The following is a 27,542-nucleotide window of genomic DNA, read 5'->3' as shown; positions in this document are numbered from 1 at the left end:
CCATTTATCCTATGCTAAGAATGTTAGTGTGTTACTTGTTCAAGATAGGAATTAATAGGTTCATGCCCACTAACACTATGCTGAGAATGTTAGGGTACTAAGCTATAGAGTATTTATTATTAAACTTTTCTCATTAAAACCTACAGGAGTACAAATGAACTTAAATAAAAAATTGTCATTTTATATTAAACAAAAGTCAATAAACAATTTAAATTTTCTTACATGGGATTTTCTGAAAACTGTCTCCTCAAGTTTATGTGTCCTGATTGTGTGCAGTTTCTTAAGAAGTGAAATGTTGCAGGCACTTATTGTTAAAATCCAGCCATTTCCAATGATATAACTCCGGGAACTTGATGACCAGACTGGAGAGCCTGGAGAACTCGGTGTGCCTTCGACTGCTCTGTACGAACATGCATTAGTAGTGCTTGAACATGAGTGTAGAAAGGTCACAGCGAGTTTCCCCAGATTGCTGCCTCCAGACCAGGATCATGTCGCACATGGGTAAAACTGCAGAACTCCAGAGCTGGAGAGAGCGTTTCAGTTCATCTATCGAAAACTCTCACTGCTTTATAACAAAAGACACGGAGACAGACTCCTAGTACAGTACATAAACAACTCAGAACAAAGAGAGTGTTGTGACTAAGTAAGTCCTGTTTACACAGTCCTAAGTGATGCTTTATGCTTTACACTCTGAGGTTGTCGTTTGAAAGATCTTACATGACTTTTAGTGGTCGTTTTTTACTTTCACTTAAGAGGTTGCATATTTGTTTTTACAATAGACTGGAAATGTCCTCATGTGAAAGGACTTCCCTACTCTGTCGTACTTTGCACTTTTAATTGTCATTGTGACGGTTAAAGAAAAATTCTTGGAATATTTCAGTGAATGAACAGTGTCCCACTGCAATAAGTGAAAAATTAATACGCTTTCAAATAAGTCACACATCTATTGAAATATGTCATTAGTAACGATAAACCTGTTTCATTTTCTCCCCGCAGTCCCCAAAAGCCCACAACTACCCCGATATGGAAGCTGTTCCCCTCTTGCTAAATAACGTGAAAGGGGAGCCTCCGGAGGACTCACTGCCTGTCGACCACTTCCAGACACAAACTGAGCCAGTGGACTTGTCCATCAACAAAGCCAGGACCTCCCCTACCGCAGTTTCCACCTCTCCCGTCTCCATGACAGCGTCTGCCTCCTCACCCTCGTCAACTTCCACCTCTTCGTCTTCTTCCAGTCGTCCAGCCTCCTCCCCCACCGTCATAACGTCAGTATCGTCAGCACCCTCCTCGTCAACAGTGTTATCTCCAGGACCCCTTGTTGCCTCTGCGTCCGGCGTGGGCGGCCAGCAGTTTTTACACATCATTCACCCTGTCCCACCTTCCAGTCCCATGAACTTACAGTCTAACAAACTCAGTCACGTTCATCGAATCCCTGTGGTGGTTCAGTCAGTGCCGGTTGTCTACACAGCTGTACGCTCACCCGGAAATGTGAACAACACAATTGTTGTGCCGCTCCTGGAGGACGGGAGAAGCCATGGCAAAGGTAAGAGGCCTGAAGTCCTGATGTTTTTCAGCACTAGAGAAGACCATGCCTTTTTCAGCTAAACTGTGTGCAGACTCTGTGTTCAAAGAGTTCTGTGTAGACCCCTGCAGGACCTCCAGTTGGCCACTCTGAATAGATCCCTGCTTGGAGCAGCTGCTTTTCTGTGGATAGTTCCCTTAGCTGTATTAAGTCCATATGCTGAGTCATTTCATGTCAGGGTTTTGATCTCTTCATTTACAAAGAAACACTTCCCCTGAATGGTAAAGTGGGAAGGGCAGCCTTAATTGTAAAATGAAATTATGTAAATCCCTATAGACATTGGTCATTGTGATTGTCTTCAGATAAATAAGAAGATTTTTTTTTTGTAGTTGTTCAAACTTGAACTTTTAAAATGACAGTAATATAAAATTCCGTAAAGATGAATTTCATGAGATCTAGGCATTTATTTCTAAGTGCCTTTTAAGTTATTTTGATATTAAAAGTGGTTCAGCCAGGTGTGGTGGAATCTTTTGTTAATCACAGAGCTTGGGAGGCAGAGGCAGAGAGTGCTCTGATAATCTGAGGCCAGCCTGGTCTGTACAGAGACCACCGAGGTAAATATAATCAGAGCCTGTCTTTACTTACTGCTCTGTTCATGGTGAAGACACAGCGTGTCCAAGGCCACTTACAAAAGAAGCCATGAACGTGGGGGCTTGTCACAGTTGCAGAAGATGAGTCTAGTGGGAAGCATGCAGGAGTCGGAGAGGGCTTTACACTCTACTCCACAGGCAGCAGAGAGAGCCCCAGGGACTACCATGGACTTTTGAAACCTCAAAGCCCAGCCCAGCAACATACCTCTTCCAACAAGGCCTCATACACTGCAGCAAAGCCACACCTCCTAATCCTTCGAATTCTGCGAAAACAGTTCCACTCCCTGGTGACTAAGCATTCAAAATATATGAGCCTCTGGGGCCATTCTCTTTCAGACCACCACAACCTGCCACAAAGAGAGATGTCTACCCGTAAAATTTCATATAGATTTAGTTTTTAATCGTCTTCGAATTAAGCTTCTATTGTTTTAAATAACAGGGTGAGTTATAATGGAAATATTCCAAAGTGTAGTATTAATGGTACCTCTAGGTTTTAGGAGATAAGAAGATACTCTCTCGCATGCTCATGTGGATGCTATCTAGTTATTTCACTCATTATGGTAGTTAATACAGCTGTAGACAGCGTAATATTCTACTTATAAATGTTTGGTTTCCACAGGTTTTAATAGAAAAGAAATGGAAATCTCATAGACTGTATCTTTATTCTTTCCTATATACAAACACAAATACTAAGCCACCCTTCTAAAATATAGAATCTCACATTATTGACTTATTCTCTATGAAACTGAATGCATATTTGTGTATTTTGTCTTCAGAGGCCAGACATGATGCTAGGATTAGACTTGCTCAATATTGCTTTTTGCTTTGACACTGTGTTACGACTGAGGCCCATGATTAAAACATGATCAATGAATGCATAAACCACTGTCTTCTCATAAAATGTGGGGAAACATGGTTGTTTTGCTTCTGGTAAAAGATAGGATTCAATATTGAGAGATGATATATTATTGAAAACTTGGCAGGCTGTTTATAAACATCTATATAGAGCTGTGTGTTTACCACTGGAAGTTATTATTTTATCAATATTAAATTTCTTCCTAGTACTCAAATAAGTTTCACCTCCCCTCTTTAACAAAGTTAAAAATTTCCTGATTCAGGAGTTTCAGTCGACAAGTTTGAGAAACAGACATTCACTGCTTTCTCTAACACTCTCTGTTGCTGTGGCCCATGGGCCTTGGGTTCTCACACCCTGCCTAGGGGTGGGGGGTGGGGGGGAATGAAGAAAAGACAAACACAGGATAGATACACACACAGTGAAGCTGGGATCAGGTTGGATTTTCCCAACAGCACCAACCTGGGCTTGGCATGTTTATTAGGGACAGTTCAGTGGGAGGGATTGGCTAGTCAGTGTTCTCTGTGAGTGGGCAGGCTCAGGCTGTAGCCATCTGAGGGGAGGAAGCCACAGTTGCTAGTCAGTACACAATGACCAGTCATTGATAAACACTCAGAGTCTAAGGAAAGCTTTGCCTACCATCTCTAGTCAAACCCATACGGATAAAAGCTTAGCCAGTTTCTCATGATTCCATTGGCCTTGGAGTCTGTGATATGGACGTGCCTGTGTCAAAACACTATTCACTCACTCTGGGGCTTCCTCCACTCCCTACACTCTGTGTCATCTGCTGGCATGGAACAGAAAGTGGTCTCAACAACACTGTGGACTGAAATAGTGGAGGAAAAGTGGAATTAAGGTGCTTTCTAATGGATGTTTCTCATGTTTCACCCTTTTGGTGTTGTTCACACCTCTGGGTAAAATGAAAACATCTCTTTCGATAAAAGTAACATAACTGGGGGCGAAATCAGATACTTGTTTTAATTATTATCCAGATCTATAGTTATAAATTGTCAAGAATTGGCATTTAACATGTACCAAAGCGCACGCGTAAGCACACACACACACACACACACATCATAATCCTATATGTGGTTGTGGCACACACCTTTAATGCCAATATTTGGTAGGCAGAGGCAGGTGGATCTCTGTGAGTTTGAGGCCAGGCTGGTCTACAAAGCTAGTTCCAGGACAGCCAGGGCTACACAGATGTGCGTCTGTGAGTGTGTGTGTGTGTGTGTGTGTGTGTGTGTGTCTGTCTGTCTGTCTTTGTGTCCATAGTAGACTCCAGTGTCTCTGCAGTTTCATAATTCTATATGTGTGCCCATGATACAGTCCAGTCATTCTACAGTGCTGCTTAAGGGAAACCACTTTCTTTACAAAACTGATTAGTAAATATTTTAATATTGATCCTTAGATTTTTTTATTCAATTTTGACTCATCCATAAATAAGCACAAGAGATGCCTTTTATTCATCATCATCATTTTATGGGAGAGGCATTTTATATTCAGTGTATAAAATATAATATATATTATTTTATATATATTATATCATATAAAATATAATATATATTATTTATATATTATATATTATATAAATAATATATTCAGCATATAAAATATAATATATGTATATACATATATATGGCTATATATAATTTAATTGAATTATATATATTATATATAATTGAATTATATATATTATCTATATAATTGAATTATATATTTTTTATATATAATTTAATTTAATTTAATTTTAGCCATATATATATGGCTCTCTCTCTCTCTATATATATATATATATATATAGGGGCGAAATCAGATACTTGTTTTACTCATTATCCAGATCTATAGTTATAAATTTTCAAGAATTGGCATTTAACATATACCAAAGCACGCGCGTACACACATATATGTATGGCTAAAATTCAATTTTCTGGAGAACGTATATTGCAGGAGCCCTTTACGACTCATGCTGTCATTTGGTCTCTGTGTAAGTTACTTGTTAGTTTCATGTAGTATGTTTTATTTCATAATTTTTATGTCACAAATAAAAATGTACGTAATCATAAGCTCAATGAACTGTTCTATGGTTTTTTGAGATCGCAAACATATGAGATAAAATCCTGCCTCTCACACTTAGAGCTGTAGAAAATTATCTTCTTGCTATTCATTCTCATCAGTGAAGCAAATGGGGCTAGAACATGATCTATCCTAACATGGAGGAACATAGTGCAGATGCCTAGCATTTGGCCAAGTATCAGCAAATATCTGCATTTCTCCATTATTACTTTTCTCCTAAGTATTACAAGCCATAATCTACACTACCTTTTTTCCCACTCATAAAACAGAAAGTCGATGGTGGTGGTGGTACACGGGGAAGAACTTGTTGAATTAAACAGCAACCCAAGAAGCTGATATGGTACCACTTTCCGAAGTTGCTAACACAGCAATGATAAAGGATGAGAGATTAGTATGAGAAATCATCTGGAAACATCCCATTTTAAAATTTTTATTATTTCATATTAAGTTTTTATAATCACCATATTCTACAAATATTGCTATAGCATTTTATAACCTTTTATTGTTTAACTGATTAACTAGAGGACAGTAAAAGTGTCTAGTGGAAAGGTTTGCCTACCTCACAGAATGAGGAAAGGAAAGGGCATTTGAGTAATTCTTCAAATTGTTATTTTGCGCTTACGCAGCTGGGTACCAAGCCAGCACTGAAATGGCTGAGAAATAAAACAGGTTCCTGTTTACCCTCCCACTTAGGACTTTTATGCTTGGTGTGGATGAGCAAAAGAAACATACCAGAAGGAAACTAGTTTTCCAAAATGTTGAAAGGTACAAAATAGCACTCATCGAAATTAGGCGAGTTTACTGGCTAGTTATTTTTGACATTGGTAGAACATATGTGTTCTGTGAAGAGAAGCTGATGACACTGCACATCGCATGACATAAAGGATTGTGAATGTGCATGTCCACAACTAAACACAAGGATCACATGGAGCAAGTCATTTGTTCATCCAGGTGTCTGCTAAGCACTGATCAGCAGCAGGCATTATTGCTGAGTATAAAGTGTGAAGTGGGGCTGATACCGGTTCTCCCTCACACTTGGTCTCTTCATCCTGAAATCCATGGGTCACATGCAGCTGAGGGCAGCTAGGAATACAACCCAACACAAACACTGGAAACATAATTAAAACATTGTAATTTTTTTGGTATCTAAATTGCATATTCTTGAGCATGAATTTTATAGTTGACAACCTCACCTTGCAGTGTCACAAGGCTGGGTATACCTGCAAGTATGATGGAAAATACCCAGATTGTAAAAATCATAGAAACAAATACTTGTTAATTTTGATTAGAATTGGACTAAAATTTATAAAATGTGAGCCAGCGACTTCTCCAGTAAGAAGATAATTAGAAGTAAATAAAATTGTGTTTGACTAAAAGTATTGCCATGTGGGGTGGTTATATGTGGAAAGAAAAAAATGTTTTCCCTGTATTTCTCCATAAAAGGATGGAGGTCAGGGCTTGAGGAAGGGGATGGAGTGCGTTGAAATTTTCACCAAGAATGCTTGAATAACAGCAAAGGGACAGGAAAATATTTTCTGAGGAAGCTGGAGCCTCAGCTCATCCAAGTAGAAAGGATACTGGCCTAGAGGAATGAAAGGAGTTAGACAGCCCAGAATGCATAGGCATCACAGTGGGACCCAGACTAGAATGTGAAATAGGAAGAAGGCTGAGAAATGTTCGGAGAGGTACAGTAAATGAAGGTGATTTAGAGTAGAGCGGTGAGAGCGAACATGTGTGAGGGCTATTGAGGACAGGCAGCATGTACCCTCCAACGTGAGGCTGGGGGGAGGGTTGCACATCTCGCCATTGAGAAGAAGGTTTTGTGGCTGTAGAAAGTGTAACTACAAAAGGGTTGTCTTATCTCTAAAAGATAACTCCAGGAATTTCGGTCCAGCCTATGAAAAGCTGTGCTATGTTTCCCATTGTTTTGTTGTTTTTGTATAGAAAATGTGATGAGTGTGTGCCAGGCGTTGTAAGTGCTGCAGAGAAACAATAGGACATGGCAAAGTTTGCAAGAGAAGGGTTCACTCAGGTGTAATCGAGAAAGCCCTTTGAGAAATCATCTGTGCACCTAATAACTGGAAAAGATAATCGCAAAAAGATCTGAAGGCTCAACTGAATGCCACCTGTGTGGCAAGGAACAGAATGTCCTGTTGCCTGGCACGAACAGCCAGCGGACAGGGAGAGAGATGAGCATGTAAGAGACACTAGGGCCAGAGTGGGGGTAGGGAGAACCTTAAATCCCCGGGTGGCTTTTGTTCTAAATATGATGGATATTTGTGCAGAAGTAAGTCATAATCTTCAATGTTATACAAGAATCATGGAGCCCTTGCATACAGTAGAGAATATGGTGCAGGAGCAGAAATTGGGGACTAGCTGGGAACTATTGCCAAATGGATCGGAAGTGGGTGTGAGGAAAGATGGGAAGGAAGGGCAGCCTCTAAACTTGTGGCTGAGCTATTGAGCAAAAGACGCTATCTTTCCTAAGATCGGGGGAGTGCAGTTGAGAAGGGAATTCCTTTGGGGTGCGCTATATTCAGCATAACATTCCTGTTCTACCTTTAACTAGAAAGCTTGACATGGTATTTGGACAAAAGGGGACAGTTTGGAAGAATGCATTTGGGAACCATTAGAGTAGAGGAGGGATTAATCATGGCTACCATGGATCATCTTGGATGAGAGCCAAAACGGAAGGATAGTCATGAAAGCCCAACCGAGCAGTAGTATCCAAATTTTTATTTTGGGATTATTGTGTGTTTTTTATGAGTGCCTACATGTGGTGTGCATGTGTGTGGCCCAAAGTTGATGTCAGATGTCTTCCTTGGTCACTCGTTATTCTGTTTATTAAGACAGGGTCTCTCGTTGAACACAGAGCTAACATATTCTAACTGGTGTAAACAGCCAGGTGATCTGTGGGGTCCCTTGTCTCTGCCTCGCAACCATGCCCGTTGGCTTTTATGTGGATGGATTCTGAGGGTCCAAACTGTTCTTCACACTTGCACACATGCCTTTGCACTGAGCCATCTTCCAACCTTTGACGTCATGATAAGACATTGTTATCTGCAAATGTATTGGGCCACATACATAACTACTCTGGCCTCCAAGCAGGACACACTTCAGAGGTTAGGAAGAGGTACCTGAAGAGTCAGGAAGGGGAGAGAAATCCAGGAGTGCTGCTCTGCTAGAAGGTTTTGTGGACAAGGTGAGGGCATCATGGATAGTATGAAAAAAAAAAAATGCTTAAAGGAGGGACTTCCCAGGTACACTAGTAAATGCTGCTCAGGAGCAGAGTAAAAGGAAAGCCAAGAGCTGTGGTTTAGGGGTTAGATAGTTCCTTGCTGATGAGAAGGTTTGTCCATGGAGTAAGAAGACAAAGGCCTGAAATAGGCTCTTGTTCAGATGGGAAGTGAGGAGAGTGAGACTCAGTCTAGGGAGTGTTGCCCTGAAGAGCTGTGGAGAGAAGCAGTGATACAGGGGCAGCCATTTGCTTTCTCCATGAAGAGACTTACAAAGAATAGCGAGTCTGTGTGCCCTTAAGAATAATCCAGTAGCGAGTTGAAAGCAGATAATTGTGGTTAATTATGTAGAAGGGAGGATTACAATCTTCAGTTGCACCCAAGGGCTTCTTCTATTTTGTGGAGTCACCTGTATTTTATAGTAATTAATTTGTATTCTAGCATCGATTTGTTGTATTGACAAAACTGTTAGGACAGAGATGCAGGCAATAATGATCTATGATTGACAAGTTAAAGCCTAACAATAAAAGTTAAACAAAGCACAGATTCCACTTTCAATTGTAGTTGTGAAGACCCAAAGCAGCGACCTGGGATGGTCAATGCAAACCACAAGAAAATTAAGTAAACTATGGGCTCTCTTGATAATTATGTAAATGACACTAGAACCAATATGAATAAAGATCAAATATTTTCATCACTACCTTTTGGAGTGCACATAGTATTTCAAAGTAGTAATAAACCCCAAATTACTCATTCTAGTTTCCTAAAGGTATTTTCAACATTTTAATATTGGTAGATAGTAGGTTTTAGAATTCAAGATAATTAAAGGGCAGCACTATGACCAGTTTCAGAAAATCCAGCTAAGGCTCTAAAGAACATAGACTTTTCTCCAATATCCAGTATCTGAGAGGGTCTTTTCTCCTTCTAGCAAGAGGAAACAGGTGTCCTTGATGCCTAGGAATAAGGCAAGGGTGTAATTGACCAGTGGCTTTGAAACTGACAGAGCCTGAAGAGGGCCAGTGCAGCTAGGGAGGCTGTGTGTCACTGTGGGACAATTTTCTTTCCAGAGTACTTCCCTTTCTTCCTCTGCTGTCTCTGTGTGTTCCCCTCCCCCATGATCTTTTCCTCTTTAGTGCCTGCCTTCCAACACTCAGCAGTCTGGGTGACAATGATGAAATAGGTTATCTAGGGGAAAGGATCCCAGCTCCCTTTTCCTGCAGCCCATAAAAGCAAACAAACAAACAAACAAAAAACATTAGAATGTACGAGAATTATACAAACCATTTTTTTTTATTTCATTGAGGCTTCTTTGTTAAACTAGTGTGATATTTATGAACCATAAGTATGTTATTCATGATTTCAAAAAGTGATCAGATCCTTGAGAATAAAACATGTTTTTTTAAAATAGGTAACTACAGCAAGTTGATTCTGCCATAAAGAAACTAACAGAGGAAGAGGATCCAGACAGTCCTGATGAGACTTGATAAGCTAGGGTCAAATTGCAGGAGAGGAGAACTCCCCCTTCCAGTGGACTAGAGGAAAGGGATTGGGGGGAAGAGGGAGAGAGGGTGGGACTCAGAGGAGATGAGGGAGGGGGCTACAATCTGGATATAAAGTGAATAAACTGTAAAGAATAAAAAAATATATAAAAGAAACTAAGTCAGTTTGGATGCACCGTTTCTTTGGTCATTCTGTTTAGATGTGGACGCACTAAAGAAACCACCCCCACACCCCCTCCCATCCCAAAATACTGCTTATGTTCATAGAACCCATTCAGGACTTCAGAAGAGTCATGGCCACAGGCAAATTTGTGATTTCATCCTCTCCCATTTTCATCCTGGGGGCTGTTGCTTTTCTCAGCAACCTACAGGAGGAAGCTGCAGCTCTATTTCAGTCTTCTGCCGTTTGTATCTGTGGAAGGAAATACGGTCACCCAAGTGACGGTTGTAGAGCTTCCTGGAGGAACTGACTGTAGCTGCCAGCCCACTGATTATTCCCATTCCCATTTCATGGTTTAGTTTTTTTTTTGCTTTTTTTATTTGTTTGTTTGTTTTCTGTTGTTGGCTAACCACCTGTTGACACTGATTCCTTGTTTCAGGTCATGGTTCTTGTTACACACTTGCATCTTCTGTCCACCTTACACATGACTGTCATCTTTTAGTTCACCGTTCAGTGAGATCCTGGTGTCATCTGTCCATAGGACCAGAATAGCCCCAGACAGCTGACCTGTGCTTATGTATGCAGTTGTCTTGGCTTCTGAGAGACTGCTTCCGTCTCCTCGTTTGGTAAATGTCTTCTACTTACTCTGTTTATAGATAGTAGCTAATAGGTGACAGACTTATACTTTAATTGTCAACTAGATCTGTATGAATAGACCGAGTAGTTCTATCCTTTAGTTTCTGTTTTACTGTTCTTTATTGGAAAATGTTCCTGGAGTGTTGCTATCCTTTGGTTTATTATTCTTAAATAGAGACATTGAGAAGACTAGAGTGTTTCACTATCACCAATGTCAAAAAAAGGCGAGGACTTATTAAATAATGAGAAAAGGGCAGGGAGTCCATGTTCATGAAAAATTTAACTAGGAGTTTGGAATGCTTTATTCTCTCTGGATAAATTGCTGGCGTATTGCCCTTTTTTTTTTCACCCTGAATTTCAATACTGAATGAAACTTAACTATTTTTTTTTAACTTCTGGGTATGTACATAAGGTCAAATAGATTCCACCAAAAAAGCTGGCATCTTGTGCTCTTGTTTATCTGAAACCTCTCCAATCCGTAAGTTCCTCTGCTTCATCTTGCACAGGCTGATTTGGTTCTTAGATTCAATGATAGTGTCTCAGAAAGGGCACATAAGCTGTATCACTCTCAGAGATTATCAGAAGAGAGAAACCTGTCAGTAAGCAATGCACACACGGAGTAACACCAGCGAGGAACTGTGATTGGCTTCCCAGGTTTCTGAGCTAATTCAGCAATCCAAGCATAGGAACAAAGACAAGATAGAAAGGAACCAGCGGTCCCTTCGGGCGGTCTGCTTGAAGAGGTGGACCTTGCTAAGGGGCTGAAGAAGGAGACAAATCTATTTGTTAGGTAAAGTATCTCAGGCTGGAGCTTGTCAAAATAGACTCTAGATTCATTCTGTTAGAACGTATTATTAAGAGCTGTTGAATAAAATAGCCTCACATGCCATATTCATTTACCCGGGACAAGTTTCTCTCATGACAAAGGGTTCTAATTCATGTTTCAATAGATTTCTGTCTAGAATGTCGCATTACAGTAATATAGTATCCAGATGGGTTCTTCATTTTGCTCCCACCTGGTAAGTTTTCTCTGACATTTGGAATGCAGAATATTAGGCAGTCAATTTTTATTTTACCCACTTAAGGTAATATTACTATATATTTCATCTTCTGGTTTTGTGTAGTCCTGGTAGGGCTGTGCACTAGGAGAATTCCATCTCCCCATCAGATGTAGTTATTTATAGAACTGTTTATTTTGGGCATCTTCATTCACTGCAAGAAATATGTACTTATTATTGGACAAAAAGTCATATGTTTAGCAAACAGTTTGCTCAGTGGCATATAAGGCCTTGTAAGAACAAATTTGAGGATGGGGACTATACTATTCAAAAGGCGAACTTGCTCCAAGAATCACCACAAACAGTGCTTTAAATTAGCTTTTTAATAATTTACAGCTCTCTGGCTGTGCTTTCTGCTCCTCACCTTTTTTTTGGCTACCACAGTGATTTTCTTTCTGCTCCAAGCTATGTTACTATTGTCTAAGCTCTTTCCCTCTGTTTTCTATTCTTAATGGAGAATTGATTAAGCGATATTTTAATTGTATTCTTTAGTAAAAAAAAAAAAAATCTAATTGATACTAGTCCGTCTATTAGTGAAAGAAATGGCAACAATTTACTAAGCAATGATCTCACACTTGACTCTTTCTCCAGACACCGTGATGTGGGGTGATGATACTTTGAGCAATGGCCAGGTATGATTTTTATAATCAGATGGCTTGACCATATTTTGTTCACCCAAAAATCAGCTCATTTGTTCAACAAATGCTTTACATTGCTGCTTACATGGCAACAATGTCCACCACTACCAGCAAGGAAAGTTCATCTAAAAGGAAGCAAACTTCTGAAATGCCAGCTGTTGTCTACAATACGTGGAAACAGTGTTGTTCACATTGTCACCATTTCCTGTTGGGAAGACTGGAAATAAACCGAAAAATTAGCAACTTTAAAGGAGTAACATAGAACGGAGTAGGTTAAAAATAAATCTGAGGACATCACCCAAATAAGTGTTAATCCATGAAATGTGTTGATTAGCCTGCTTACATGCATGTATATGTGGTGCTGGGATCTCAGAGTGTGTGTGTGGGGGGGGGAGTGAGAGGTGTGTGTGTGTGTGTGTGTGTGTGTGTGTGTGTGTGTGTGTGTGTGTAGTGAGTCAGGCTGAAGTGATAGTCGTGGTAGGTGTATCCTCCCTTGCCTTGCTGGAATGTTTTATCTTACTTAGCGCCAGTGTTTGAAAGAGACTCCCTGGGAACTTTCCCCCATCTTCTCTTTTCCTCAGTTCTCTTTCCCTCCCTTCATCCTTCACTATTTGGCATCAGGTGTGGGAGTGGGACAGGGTTTCATGTAGTCCAGACTGGCTACACACTCTTCATGATCCTCCTGCCTCCACCTTCTGAGTACGGGAGACTGTCCCATCTACACTTTTTGCCCCTGAGCCTTGATTTCTCTTTCTCTGGCATATCTCACCAAATCTTCCTGTCTCGAATTGAGACTTACCTGGGCTAAAAAAGTCTTTGTGCTGCCACCTAGTGGTAGAATCTTAGAAAAACGTACACAGAAAGCCTCAAGAGTATGCTATGATTAGATGCTTTTCCTAGAATGGCCCCTGGATTTTGCCAGCTGCCTCAGAGTCACAAGAAAGCGCTAGAAACTGGATAGAATTTTACGGTAAAATTAAAATTTTAAGTATATGTAGCTACCATATAGTGGGTATCACTTTCCCAATGGGGAAGAAATACCTAGTAGTTTGACCTCTAGTAAGGATAAGTGCTTCAGTTGACAATTATATAATTTGTATAATTTGTCATTGCTGTAAACCTTTATTCCAATGACATAGAACATTGGGGGGTAAAACAGTTTTTCGCAGAAAAGGGAGGGTTGTGGACTCTACAGTTTAAGCTGTGTTTGTTACTTATCCTCCAACACTGTGCACGATGCCAGCAAAAGCTCAGTAAGTAGATATTTATAAAAGAGATACATGAACATGAGAATGAAGAAGAAATATCAGGGTAGCCAGTGCAATGTGGTGTTTTGGGTGAGGTGTGAAGGAATTCTGTGGCCGGTACTGATTGGTAGTCTCAAACTCCAAAGGGAAAAGAGATCTTCCTTTGCATTATGAAGTAGGAGACTCAACGTAAATTCTACCAGCTTCTTCCAAGCCAGTCTGTTTCCTTTCCAATGAACATGCCTTGTAATCCCAGCCATGCACCGTGGCTTTTCATGCTGCTGCACCGTCTTTGTCCGTGCAGAAAGGGCCTTGCATAAATGTCTTGGTTCAGTGATGCTTTTTCTAGGAGGCACATACCAAAATGGAAAGCCACCTCATCTCTCTCTTTCTCTCTCCATAACTTCTCCGGCTCTCTCACTGCCTTATCAATTGCCTGGGACACAGCTTCCAAGCATTTGTGGAGTACGCGCCTACCATCCCTGAAGCTCCTCCTGCTTATGTCAGTGGACCATCAGGAGTCCTCTGGGAGGATGTATCCTTTCTACACTATCCTTGAGTTTCTTTTATTCCACAGTACTTAGTATTGAAAAACAGCATATTAGGTATTAATTATAGGTAATTGATATAATGGAGGCTTTCATGATTTCTGGAGTTGAACTCCTGTGAGCATGAAATATTTTTAAGGTTTCCGAAAGGTCATAATGAAAAGTTTGCACTATATGAAGATTATAGTTAGTCCATTCTTATTCTTTTGCTCAGGAATATATTTTGCCTGTGGACATAGGATAAACAGGGTTTTAATTGGGCAGAGATAATTAATAGAATCAGTGATGTTTCTTATATAATATATAAAATGGTTACACCAGTTTCATCTCCCAGTCAGGGTGAAAGAAAGCCTGTCTCCTCCTGCACTGCAGTTAACCACATCAGTGTTGTGCTACCATAAAATCTAGAAGCTCTGGAGTACAGATAATCCCACTATAAACTGTAATAAAAATTACCCTTCCACACTCAATATTCTCTCCATTAAGTTCATAGACACTGTCTCTTTGTACATAAAGTTTTATGAAATAAATCGACCAGTACGCCTGTCTTTACCAGATAGCAAGCTGTTTTGATTTAAAAGCTGATGACGGTACAATCCGTTTCTCCATGTTTGCAGTGCATGCTAAAAACATAAATTTCCTTTAACAAACTGTAAGTCGAAAGAAAATGCTCCTCTTACTCGCACCCTGCATTTAAGTATCTCTTTGTGAGAAAGAATCAATGATGTATTTACCATGGTCTGGCCATTTGTGGCGGCCATAAAAGGAAGATTTGGTTCCCCCGGTTCAGATCTCTGGCCTTAAAGGTGTATTAAGTAAAAGAAAACTCAAATCTCAGTGAGCTTTGGGCAATTGTCTCAAACCTTTCTGGGTTTAGGAGGCATTGTCAATTTTTTGATGGCATTCTTTGTCTTCTCTGTACTAATCCGTAGGCTCCTCTAATCATCTCTGCTGTGGTCTTTGTCAGAAGCGAATGCTTTAAATCAGTCCTTTGTGAACACAAGGACCTTTGAAACAGAGGAAACCTTCTGGGGCCCCCACTCGTAAATTCTCAAAGAACATTACCCTAGAGGAAGTCGTAAGGCGCTAATGAAGGTAGAAGAGGGGACAGTTGAGGTGAAAGCTGAAGGAGCATAAAACTCCAGTATCAGAGTAGGTAGGGTTATGTCAGACAGGAAAAGAATAGGTGGAGAAAGCAGAACAGAGGGTGTGTACGCAGAATGGGGCAACATTGCTGTGTCTCAGCGCTTTCCAGTGTGTGTGTGTATGACATGAACTGTCTGTGCAAATCTCTGAGCTCACCACAGCGCCAAAGGCTTTTTAACTCGGATCTTAGATTTATTTCTTGTACTCCACCTGGCTATCATTTTCTAATTGTGCCTACGCTGAACAGGTAAATGAACATGATGAGGAAAAAGTATGTGAAAGGTTTATTTTGCCACCCTTGTTTTTATTACCTGGGCCTTCTGAAACATCTCAATAGATTTTTAGGTATTCCCAATAGCCACAAGAAATTGTGGCACTTCGCTTCCTGTAGGTTTCCTTACAGTACGAAAACAACTCTTGTTCAACTCTCATCATTTTATTTGAAACTGGTGTGCTTATTAGGAGAGTAACTTTTATCTGTTAGGGACACTAAGGGCAAAGGTAGGGGGCAGAGGAGATGTCAACATTATTATCAAAGTAAGAACTTGATTCGCCAAAGCAAGGACATTCAGGGTGGGAATGAATAGCTCATTCCTTTGTCCCTGGAGATAGTACGTTACAAAAGTATCATAAGTGCCTGGTAAGTAATAATCATTAGTAACAAAGGAATGATAAATTGCTGTCAGTCTATTTGAGAAAGTCAGCAAATTATGTAATGAATCTTATCGATATATTTGTTAAAATTATTTAAACTATAACCTTTGATGACCCTATATTCTTGGTGAGTTACATATTTTACCCTTAAATCCCCCATAACTACCACTGCTGTCAATTTTTCATTGATAAGAAAAGAGAGCTCTATGACCCAACCCCTTAGAGGCTTAATTTATAAAGAGTAGCACCTTCATTTAGATCAGATTTTAAAAATACTTCAAAATCGTTTTTTTATACTTTGTCTTGATGCTTACCTGATTAAGTGTGGAGTACTTAAGTAATTTAGCAATGTTGATATCCCCACTCGGGTATTTCAGTACCTGAAATAAGGTACTGTTTAACCAGATATGAAATGTTGCATTTTAAAATCACTTGGGGTTTTGGTTAAGGTCTAAAGTTTGCGATGTGTAAAACATGTATTTGTAGCAGGAAATGTGTCTGCTCAAATATGAACCACACGATACAGTCCTGCGTAGCTAAGTATGGACATTAGAGTGCGGTATTTACGAGCTTCGGTTTCTCCAACATCTTGCAGCATGAGAACAATAGCCCCAAGCTGTAGGTTAACATTTCTAGGTGTAGGAAAATTTTGTCAAAGTGTGGTTCACTGGGTTTCAGAGAACGACATCTGTGTCATTTTTAGACATATCTGGTCCCTGCCTGGAGCTCTTTTGAGGAGGAAAATGGATACAAAAACACATACGTAACACAGACATGCCTGTTGTATCTTGCCTCATCCTGATACTGGTTATTTTCCAAAAAGACCACAAGGGAAAAAACCCACAAAGACACAGCCAACATTTAATGTTACTATTACAATAATATTTATTTTTCTTAGATTAATGAGTTCAATAAAATCTTGAGCACCAGCCAATAGCTAATCATCATTAGGACATTACAGTTGCAGAATCATCAGAGCTCATGGAGCAGATGTTTAGAAATGCTTTCTTCAGATTTGAAAATAAATTTTCAAACACTCGTTTGACTATGAAGACTAGCTAGCTTTGTAATAGGAGCTGACATCTTCCAGCTCTGATTTCAAGGTCGTTTCTACATTTTTTCCATTCCTTTTCTTATTTGTCAAATTTACCAAAGTGTAAGAGACATTGCCTGCTGTCCAGTGTGCAAGCATCATGCTGTGCAGTAGCACATTTTACTCTATTCCTCAAGTCCTTGTTTTCACGGAACATAATCCACTTATCATCTAACAAATGAGTGGTGGTTCGTGATGTGCTCTTTAGTGGTGTTATTGTGCCCATTGGTATAATCTGCAGTAATCAAGGTAGTATAACCTCCAATTATGTGTTTTATTATCTCATTATCCACCTTGAAACTAGTACAACTATTAGCAGGCCTATTTTTTTTTCTTCCTTGGCCAATTGTGATCATTTTTAATGTTCATCACCATCATAAGCCTTTGGTATTTAAAAGCAAACACCATTTCAATGATTCCGTAAAACAAGTTTTCGCTGTGTAATGATGTCAGATCTGATAGAAATGAAAGGTGGTAACTTGTCCTGTTTGTAAGTCTAAGCAAGCCATTGAATTGTTACTACTTTTCCACTTGGTGATCTGTTTTATAAGCACTGGAAATGCATTGGTTCTTCATAGAAGCAAGGGAACACTATTATATACTCAAGGTAGTTGACCGTATCTTATTCCATAAGAGACATAAGGAGCACCTGCCTCGTTATTATTGTTCAGTTTGTAACGGAGCTGATATATAACTGACCAACCAGCCAGTTTACTTAGAGGGGCCTTTATATGTAAAAACTCCACATGTCCATCTGGACATGTTAGAATATAGTTAGAGTAGAGCTCTGTACTGTCCCTTCCTTAGGCTTGTGTGTATTGATATAAATACTTTCACATACATAAAGCCATATATTTGACATGTATATATCTTCGTACAAAAAACATACTAAAGAAATTGTGACATTTCATAAACTGAAGAGTTTGTGGACTTATTATGAACCTCTTAAATTTTATGCCTTGTACTGTGCCATTTAAATGAGGGAAGGAAAGTTTGGGGTGGCTCAGATCTGTAATCACAGGGTTGGTTACAAAGGCAAGGGGACAAGGATTCCAGGGCCACCCTCAACTATGTACATAGCTCAAGACCTTCCGTGCTTTATGCGGTTTTGTCAAAAATAAAACTATCTTTAATTCTGTTACTGAAAGAAATGTGATGGCGACAGTGCCAGCTCATGTTTTTGGCTGCTGTTGGATTCATTTCTCCAAACTACATAAAATTTGAACTACCAGATTAAGAAACTGAGAATCAGTCTTTAGATTCCTTATCTTCCACTGAGATAGGATCTTGCTATGTAATCCTAGCTGGCCTGGAACTCTTTCTCTAGCCCAGGCTGCTCTCAAACTTGTGGTAGTCTCCTTGTTCAGCCTGGTGCATGCCAAGATTTCAGGCATACACCATTCCTGCCTTGATTTTTTCTTTTGTTTGTTTTTAACTTTTCCTTACACAAGAATTTTCACATTCTTTTCCATTCACTTCAATTAGTAGCTTAACTTTTTCACATTCTGTTTTAATTATATATATGTACATATGGTGTATATATGTATATACATATATATAATATATATGTATTATATATATGTACATATATATAGTGTACAAACAGTACTAACAACAAGCCCACAATGAAATAATAAATCACACCAAAGTACATAACCCAGTGAGACAAGTCTGTGAGACAGCCAAGCGTAAGCCTGTTAAGGTTCTATAAAATTGTGTTTGTTTTTATCTTAAGCAGGCTATCACCCAAATAATTGAGACTCTATTATATTATTTGTTTACCAAGCTTTACAGCACAATCCTGAGCAGTTATTGCTCTATTGTTAATCCTCTAAGCTAATCTGCCTCTCTCCCAGTGTTAATTCCTGAGATACTTGTACTTTGTGGCTTTCTCTGTTCAGATGAATCCTCCTCTCTCCTGGACTTCTGCCCATGGCTGAGTCCCCTACTTCCTCTTTCCACCTCTTCCTCCCCTGGCTAGCAAGAAGTCCAGCCCTGTTCTCTCCCCTGCTCAGTGATGGCTGTAAGCTGCTTATCAGGAGACAATTTAGGAGCAGAGTTTACACATCATAGAGACAGGAGATTCTCAGAACAAGAATTGCAAACAGACTTGCGGGGGGGGGTACAGAGATCAGCATTTGAATTATACAGTAACCTTGTGCCCACATAGATCCAAAGATGCAGGGTAGAATGGAAGAAGTCAAAAGTCAGAAGGTGAAAGGGAGTACTTGGGAGGTCAGGAGAGAGCTGCTTCTGAGGAAAGCTTTAGTTACAGTATCTGCACTGAAGCAAGTTTAAAGGTGCAAATCTCTAAATTATGGAAGAGAATAGTGTATTCTTAAAGGGGAAGTAGAGTGTTCCAAAGAATGGATAAGTTAATACAATCCAATGAAGGACATATAGAAGTGGACATGCAGCATGAGGCATATTCACAGATGCGGTCTTTATAAGCCAGTGCTTGTCTGTCTCAGAGATTTATCTTGCTGCATTTGCTTGCTTGTTTGCTTTGTCATGCTGGTGTGCTTTATCCCTGTCAGTGTGGGCTTGTGGCGGTACTGTCTTTACACTATATATGTAGTTAGGACAGGGATATGTGTTAACGAAGCTGAAATTGAGACAGGCTACATGGTTTACATAGGCTGTGAGCTTGAGGACATTGCAGAAAGTTACAGTCGGTAGATAGCATTGAAAGCCGTATGTGAAGGGATGGGTTCACTGAGATACAGAATGAATAGAAACATTGGAAGACCATTTCTAGGAACAAGCTGAGAATGTCTGATGGCCTGGCCATTCAGCCACTTCAATAAAACAAATGAATTTTAAGGGTGAGAGAAAAGGTGCATCTAGACAATTTCCTAGGTTCTTGTTTGGGAAATGAAAACATGTTGAAAATGATGAATGGAAAAATATTTGGATTAAAAGACTGCACTGAGAACTTCAACCAAGAAGCCACATTGAATTAAAAAAAAAAAGTTAACAAAGCAAGAAATTAAAACAGACAGGAATGTAAGTACTTGGAAATATATCAGTATCCACACTGAGACAAGAGCAGATTGCATTGCAATACTCACAGAGATATCTAGAAATCTGTGAACGTTAAGGGAGATGATGGGTCTCAGAGTGTAGACAGGCTAACATACATCCTCAGGTTGACGGCAGAGTGGGGACTTTGTCAAGCAGGACGCCCACAGAACACCTCCTGGGATGCTCTGTGCAGGAGTTTAAGAACAGCAGGGACTTTCAGCCTCAACACATGCCAGGAAGACAATGTGGTATTTTCTATGAAAATAAAGTTCAACAAACCATAAATTATTTTTTTTCTACATGTATAACTCATACAAATGTGCTGAACCTAGAAATAAAGAATGCACTCTCTTGACTTCCACTGTGGCCTCATGGTTGACCTCATCCTCCTGCTCAGCTTCCCATGATACCAAGCAGACTACAGCTTGTGCCTAGGATATTAGATAATGGTGAATGGCTTTAGACAGTAGAATGATGTTTAAATGTGGCAACATTAATCTGCTATGTGGCTGCAGCATGTACACACATCAGTGGGAATATAAATTGGTTCAGCCACTTTAAAGAACCATTGGGCAGTGTGCATGAAAGAAACTACATCATAATTTTCAGATTTACCCTGTGTAGCATCTTGTTATAGCATTTCTGACCATGAATATTTTGAAAACTTAATTTGCATTATGAAAAAAAGATAAATAAAAGTGGTCCATTCAAAAATAGTCCAATTAGAGTGAGACAATGAGACAATGAAATGAAAAAGTACAAATAGATTTCACATGCCATGTTGAGTAAAATGAAGCGAATTAGAATATGATATTGCTGTATATACTTTGCTAAAAGAAATTATACAAATGCTGTTTGTACACATGAAAAATATGCAGCAGAGTTTAAGTATTGGAGCCCATGTTAAATGGTTCTTTGTGTATTGTTTCTTGTTTCAAGGTTAGATAAATGGATATGAGAATAATGGGGAAAATACTGTTTATGATTCGGATTCACTACTTAACTGAATTAGAGAGGCATCCAGATAGTTCAGAATCAATGCAGCCGGGGGCTTTGGATTTGGTGGGCTTACTACACAAGGCAGCCTGGAAGCATGTCTGCACCCCTGAGAGCAGGGGAAGCAGCTTGGATTATAATGAGACATCTAAGCTCTCAGATCCTTTCTGTTTGGCCTCAGGAACAGCCAGAGCTTAGTGCTGCGGAAACCTGGCAGCTGAGTTTAGAAAAAGTAACTGGGTGATGTTGAGAATATAGAGCGATGTGTGTCCCAAAGGTTAGCCGCATGTGAATGCCACTGCTCTTTACCAAGGAAGATTCTGTTTTTCTTGGTTTTGACAGCAGAAAACAAACAAACAAACAAAACCCCAGGATGAAAGTTCTATACTGGTTTACATCTAGATACATGTACCAGGTGTTTTCCTGGGAAAGCCCAAGACCACACTTTATCCTCATTCCCTGTCTTCTTCAAAAGAAAACACTTCTCACAAAACTAATATGAGTTTCACACAGAAGCTAATGCGGACCAGTAGTGGACACAGGAGAACAGGAAAAACTGGTGTGTACCTCCTCTGCTGTGTGCTCCAGCCTAGCATTATGACGCGATACAGCAATGTTCTCAGAGTGCTTGTTGATTGACCTGGTCGGTCCTGACTTGAACACAGTACAACCTGGTATTCACATAAAACACTCTATTAGTGAGGGTTCCATAGAGAAACAGATGGATAGAATGAGAATGTATGGGATTTATCAGAGTGGCTTACAGGCTGTGGTCTGGCTAGTCCAACACTTTCTGTCTCCAGACAGAAAGTCCAAGAATCCAACAGTTGTTCAGTCAATGGGGCTAGATATCTCATAGAGCCTTCAAGTACAACTCAGAATCCCAAAGAAATGGACTGTATTACTAGTGAAGGAATGAACTTGCCATTAAGAGAGGGTGGGGGCAAGCAGGCAGAAATACAGGAGCCCCCTTCTTTTGTGTCCTCGATAAAGGCTGCCACTAGAAGGTGGGTCACATGTAGTTAAGTTGACCACCAAGAATAGTCACATGAGTCCACCCATTATCAACCCGACACACAATCATATCGTCTCATGTTAAGCTTCGTTCCAAAATGAAAACAATGACCAATTCATAATTATATTAGTGAGCATATATGCCATGTGTATGGGTGCCTGAGGAAGCACCCAGCAGAGGGTGTTGGATTACCTGGAGCCTGGAGTTGTGAGTGGCCTGACATGGGTGCTGGGAACTAAATTCTGGTCCTCAGGAAGAGTGCTCAGTAGTCTTCCCAGACCCTTTATGTAAGTTCTTAAAAGAGGCATGGAAAGAAGACTTGCTGAAGAGATTTAAAGGGAAATGGTACCATGATTCACTGTGGCACAGTACAGCTGCTGATGTCATATTTCTTGTACCAGAGCCTCTGGTTTGATCGACAAGATCTCTACCTTTGAGTTACGCTACCTAGATCTGTTTGTTTGTGTGCTTGTTTGTTTGTTTGTTTGTTGAGACTAGTTATTGCTGGCCTGATACTTCCTGTTGTTGCTCAGACTGATAGTGAACCCATAGCCATCCTGGCTGTCCTCCTGTTCTAGCCTCTTGAGAATTGTGATTATAGGTGAGCAACAGCATACATGGAGTCTAGCTCTGTCTTTTATACTAAATCAGCACTTACAAGGCCACATGTACCTTGTGCAGCTGCCAGGGAAGCAAAGGTAAGAGCAGGGTGACGATTGAGCTCCTCCTTATGCATTTCTCGCATCTGAAACACCCGAAAGCCTGCCACAATTCAGCAAGACTCTTGATCTCAGTCACTGTCTGAGATTTGATTTCACCCCATCCATAAGCCAGGCAATGCAGGCAGGACAAAGACCAACTACATAAAAGCAGGAAAGAGAATGAAAAGGCCATGGATTGGTGGCTGCTGAAGTCTGCGTGCTGCAGATGGAAATGAGTTTGATGACAGCGTTATTCCCCACATACAAGCACCTCAAGTCCCCTTTATCATTATGTGCTGTAGCTCTTCTCTGCCTTAAGTGGATACAGTTTTAGATGAATCAGTGAGAACTGATTGGCTCAGCTGTAGTAGATGGCCAGGTGGAAAGTAAGTAGGACAGAGTGGGATGTGCTGTACAGAGGGCTCTTTGAACTTTAAGGGTACCATGCAGAGTGGAAGAGCCTCCTTATTGAGGGAGTCTTTATGAGTGTTTTTTAAAAACTACAAAAGCCTTTCTTCTCCAAGGTACACTTCCAGGAAACATAAGGCAATTGAGAATCTATATTCATTTTTGTTTCCACCCACAAATAAGTTGTTTTAGTCATACTTCACTAAGAAAAGAAAAAAAGGAATCCTTTGTCACTTCTGATGATCTCAACAAAATCCCGTTTTTAAATTGTATTGTAAATGATTATCTTTTTTGGCTATTTCTAGGTAGTAACATCTTTGATAGAACTGAGGCATATGGGGAGATATTGAAAATCATTTCCTAAAAGGAAAGAAAACCCTGCTAAATGTAATTTAGCTAAAAGTAAACAAAAATTATGAACGTTATCATTTATATAGTACTGTGGCCTATACAAACCCCAAATATAATATTCTAAGACTTTACAAAGTCATAGACATGTAAAGATTATAACTTTCCATAAATAAATGTTAACTTTAGAGCATAAGACAGCATGTAACTTTTAAGTAAAATATGGATTAGCCATTTCTAGCCTATTGTGGCAGAAATTCTTGACAGTCTGTGGCCACTGTAGTCGTTTTTAAGTAGATCTTTACACTAACACTACCGTTTCATCAGCACACAGTATTTCCTGTGCTAAGAAAAGGGGTATAATTTGTATGGCCTCTCTCCCCTCACAGAGCAGACAGAATAATGAAAGATATAACATTCACGTTTTCCACTAGAGTTGAAAATAGGAGTGCAAAAGTTTCACAAAAATATACAAATACAGAGTATAAATAAAAAGCCTGTTTTTTTTTTTTTTCAAAGGAGTTATAACTTTTAGCTAGGGGAAGACATACTACATGTAATAGAGGGAAAGTGGATTTTTACTAGATATATTGAATGTGGAAAGACATAACACAATAAAGATGGGTTAAAAGGCATCCGTGATAAGACTAGGAATGAATGAATAGATGTAGAATGGTTTGGGGGGTCTGTCAAACCTTATTTATTAAAAGATGGGCAACATTCAAGTGTTTCAGAGTGAAGAAGGTTTTAGTAAAGGCTTGTGCTCATTGTTTCCTAGACAAATCTTACAGGGGCAAATGGGTGCAGTGGGATTTTGAGGATATTCAATAAGAAAAGGAGGTAGGGGTTCTAGGAAAAGCTGCAGGTGAAAACAAAAGGAATTAGTAACTGATTCAGTAGGGAACTGTTGGAGTGAGTTCAAATGTGGATCATGTAACTGGGTCTCCTAAGTTGGAATCAAGAAGCATGACAGAGGGTGGGACTGGAGACCATTTTGAATTACTGGTGTTGAAATAGCGGGATGCTTGGAAAATGAGCTGGAGTTCAGAAGTGAGGTGACAGCTGAGGACATGCATCCAGTAATCGTGAAATTGTGTGGTACCGTAGGGAAGCTTATCAACAGAGAAATGGAAAGAAGAGGGAACAGGTAATGATGCCTCGGCCAAACCATCGCACCCAGGCGAGGATGCAGAAAACGGCCCAGGAAAACGTAGGACAGATGATCACGAGGATGTAGAGCACCATGCTTAGTAAGAAATGCATGACAAGGTCAACGAAACTGTCTCAAAACAGCTTTTTTTTTTTTTTTATGGACAACTACATGGATTTTGTGGCAATTTCTCTTTAGATCATGATACTGAAGTGACAAAATTTAAAAATAAATGAGAATATATGAGTAAAATTTTATGCACCAAACAAGTGGCAACTCACCCATGCCTTAATGTGCCCATCCTTTGAGCTGTGGGAGGGAGAGACATTCTGACAGGAAGAAACTGTTGCGGGCAGCAAGCGCCAGTGCTGTCATGCAGATGGCCAACTGTATTGTCATGGAGAAGTGGACCCTGCACTAGGGGACTATAAAAACATCATGAGATGATTTTTTAGTGCAATGGTACTGGAAACCATTGTGCTGTCGAGGATACAGATAGGGGAAATGAATGTAACGGCTTACCTTATCTATGTTGCAGCGACATCTCAGGATGCACAAAATTGATGAAACTTTTAAGTCTTCATGTGGGCTTCCATGCTCACACACAGCTCCTTCTCGGTGGGGGAAGAGACTCGTTAGAAACGGCAAACGTTAAGGCAGTGAGAGGTGGGAATCCATAGGATCCTGATAAATAGACCAGGGCCCTGGAAGGCTTGTTCTGATCTTGGAGCTCACTGTTACTATGAGACAAAGCTTTGTTTACTTTTGGATATTTTTCCTCTTTTAAGTCTTGATACACTAGAAAATTAAGCCGTGTATTTCAACACCTCATAATTTGAGAGCAAGGAAATTCAGGTGTACAAAAGCAGCATGGAGGCCAGGCTTCCCAGCACATACAAGTGTCCTGAGTTTAAGTAGGTACACTAGCCAGCGTGAAGGAGTGAGCAAAGATAAAACAGTACGTGAAGTTTTTAAGGACATTAATATTAGCACTTGATGAGTACTTTGAGTGAGGCTGCATCATGACGCCCACCCAGGAACGCCAGGCTGGAATCGTTAGCAGAAACCATAATTCACGACATGTCTTTCTTCCACTCAGAACCCTCCCGTGACTTCCCTTCTTAGCCAGATCTAAGTTCTTCCGCACAGCAGTTCCCTTTTCCTTGGGCCACTTTCCTTCTCACTGTGTTAGCTCCAGCTGTTTCTTCCTCCTGAGAGCATCCACGAGCATCTAGACTACACAGCCAGCGCAGAGCCTGTGCACCTGTTGTTTGCTGTTCTGTGGAGTGACACTTACCCCAAAGTGACCATGTCCAAGCATCTTTGTATCCTCCAGGTTCCTGTTCATATGTCATCATTCGTAGAATAGCTTTTCTTTTTTTATTATTATGAATTTTAAAATATATTTATTGTTTTAATTAATTACAGTTTATTTGCTTTGTATCCCAGCTGAAGCCCCTCCCTCACCTCCTCCCAATCCCACTCATCCTCTTTCATCTCCTCCCATGCCCCTCCCCAAGTCCACTGATAGGGGAGGTCCTCCTCTCTTTCCATCTGACCCTAGCCTATCAGGTTTCATCAGGACTGGCTACATTGTCTTGCTCTGTGGCCTGGTATGCCTGCTCCCTCCTCAGGGGGAGGTGATCAAAAAGCCAGCCACAGAATTCATGTCAGAGACAGTCTCTGTTCCCTTTAGTAGGGAACCCACTTGGACACTGAGCTGCCATGAGCTACATCTGTGCAGGGGTTCTATGTTATCTTCATGCATGGTCCTTGGTTGGAGTATTAGTCTCAGAAAAGATTCCTTTGCCCAGATTTTTTGGTTCTGTTTTTCTCCTTGTGGAGGTCCTGTCTCCTCCAGGTTTATCTATCTCCCTCTTCTTTCATAAGATTCTCGGCACTCTGCCCAAAGTTTGGCTATGAGTCTCAATATGTACTTTGATACCCTGCTGGGCAGAAGGCTAATATCCAGAATATATAAAGAACTCAAGAAGTTAAAAAACAACAAATCAAATAATCCAATTAAAAATGGGGTACAGAGCTAAATAGAATTCTCAGTAGAGGAATATCTAATGGCAGAGAAACACTTAAAGAAATACTCAATATTCTTAGTCATCAGGGAAATTCAAATCGAAACGACCCTGAGATTTCACCTTACACCCATCAAAATGGCTAAGATCAAAAACTCAAATGACAACACATGCTGGAGAGGATGCAGAGAAAGGGGAACCCTCCTCCATTGCTGGTGGGAATGTAAATTTATACAACCACTTTAGAAATCAATCTGGCAATTTCTTATACAATTAGGAATAGTGCTGTGTCAAGATCCAGCTATACCACTCCTAGGCATATATCTAAAATATGATCAAGTATAAAACTAGGACATTTGTTCAACCATGCTTGTAGCAGCTTTATCCATAATAGCCAGAACCTGGAAACCACCCAGATGCCCCTCAATTGAGCAATAGATGCAGAAATTGTGGTATATTTACAAAATAGAATACTACTCAGCAATTAAGAACAAGGAAATCATGAAATTTTTGGGCACATGGTAGGAACTGGAAAAGATCATCCTGAGTGAGGTATCCCAGAAGAAGACACACATGATATATACTCACTTATAAGTGGATATTAGACATATAATATAGGCTAAACATACTAAAATCTGTACACCTAAAGAAACTAATCAGGAAGAAGGACCCTGGGTAAGATGATCAGTCCTCATTCAGAAAGGCAAACAGAATGGACATCAGAAGAGGAGGAAAACAGGAAACAGGACAGAAGGGTCAGGATAGCTTTTCTTGCCATCATGGCTAAGGAAGTCTTACCACCTCTCAGAATCCCCTGACTGCGTCACCAGCTTCGTGTTTGTTTGTTTGTT

General features: G+C 40.1%; 1 protein-coding gene across 6 annotated transcripts in view; it reads left to right on the top strand.

Moving 5' to 3' along the window:
* The window catches only part of Klf12 (KLF transcription factor 12), a 431,501-nt gene that overhangs the window by 259,814 nt on the left and 144,145 nt on the right, over nucleotides 1–27,542 (top strand). For all 6 annotated transcript variants that reach the window (XM_055609629.1, XM_055609631.1, XM_055609626.1 and 3 more), the window contains one exon: nucleotides 997–1,543. In XM_055609629.1, the coding sequence (XP_055465604.1) occupies nucleotides 997–1,543 (547 nt within the window). The remainder of the gene's footprint in view (nucleotides 1–996; nucleotides 1,544–27,542) is intronic.

This window comes from Psammomys obesus, unplaced genomic scaffold, assembly GCF_907164565.1.
Source record: "Psammomys obesus unplaced genomic scaffold, mPsaObe1.curated_primary_1811, whole genome shotgun sequence".
NCBI lineage: Eukaryota > Metazoa > Chordata > Mammalia > Rodentia > Muridae > Psammomys > Psammomys obesus.
Note: the sequence above shows the minus strand (reverse complement) of the source record. Positions and strands in the feature narration are given on the sequence as shown.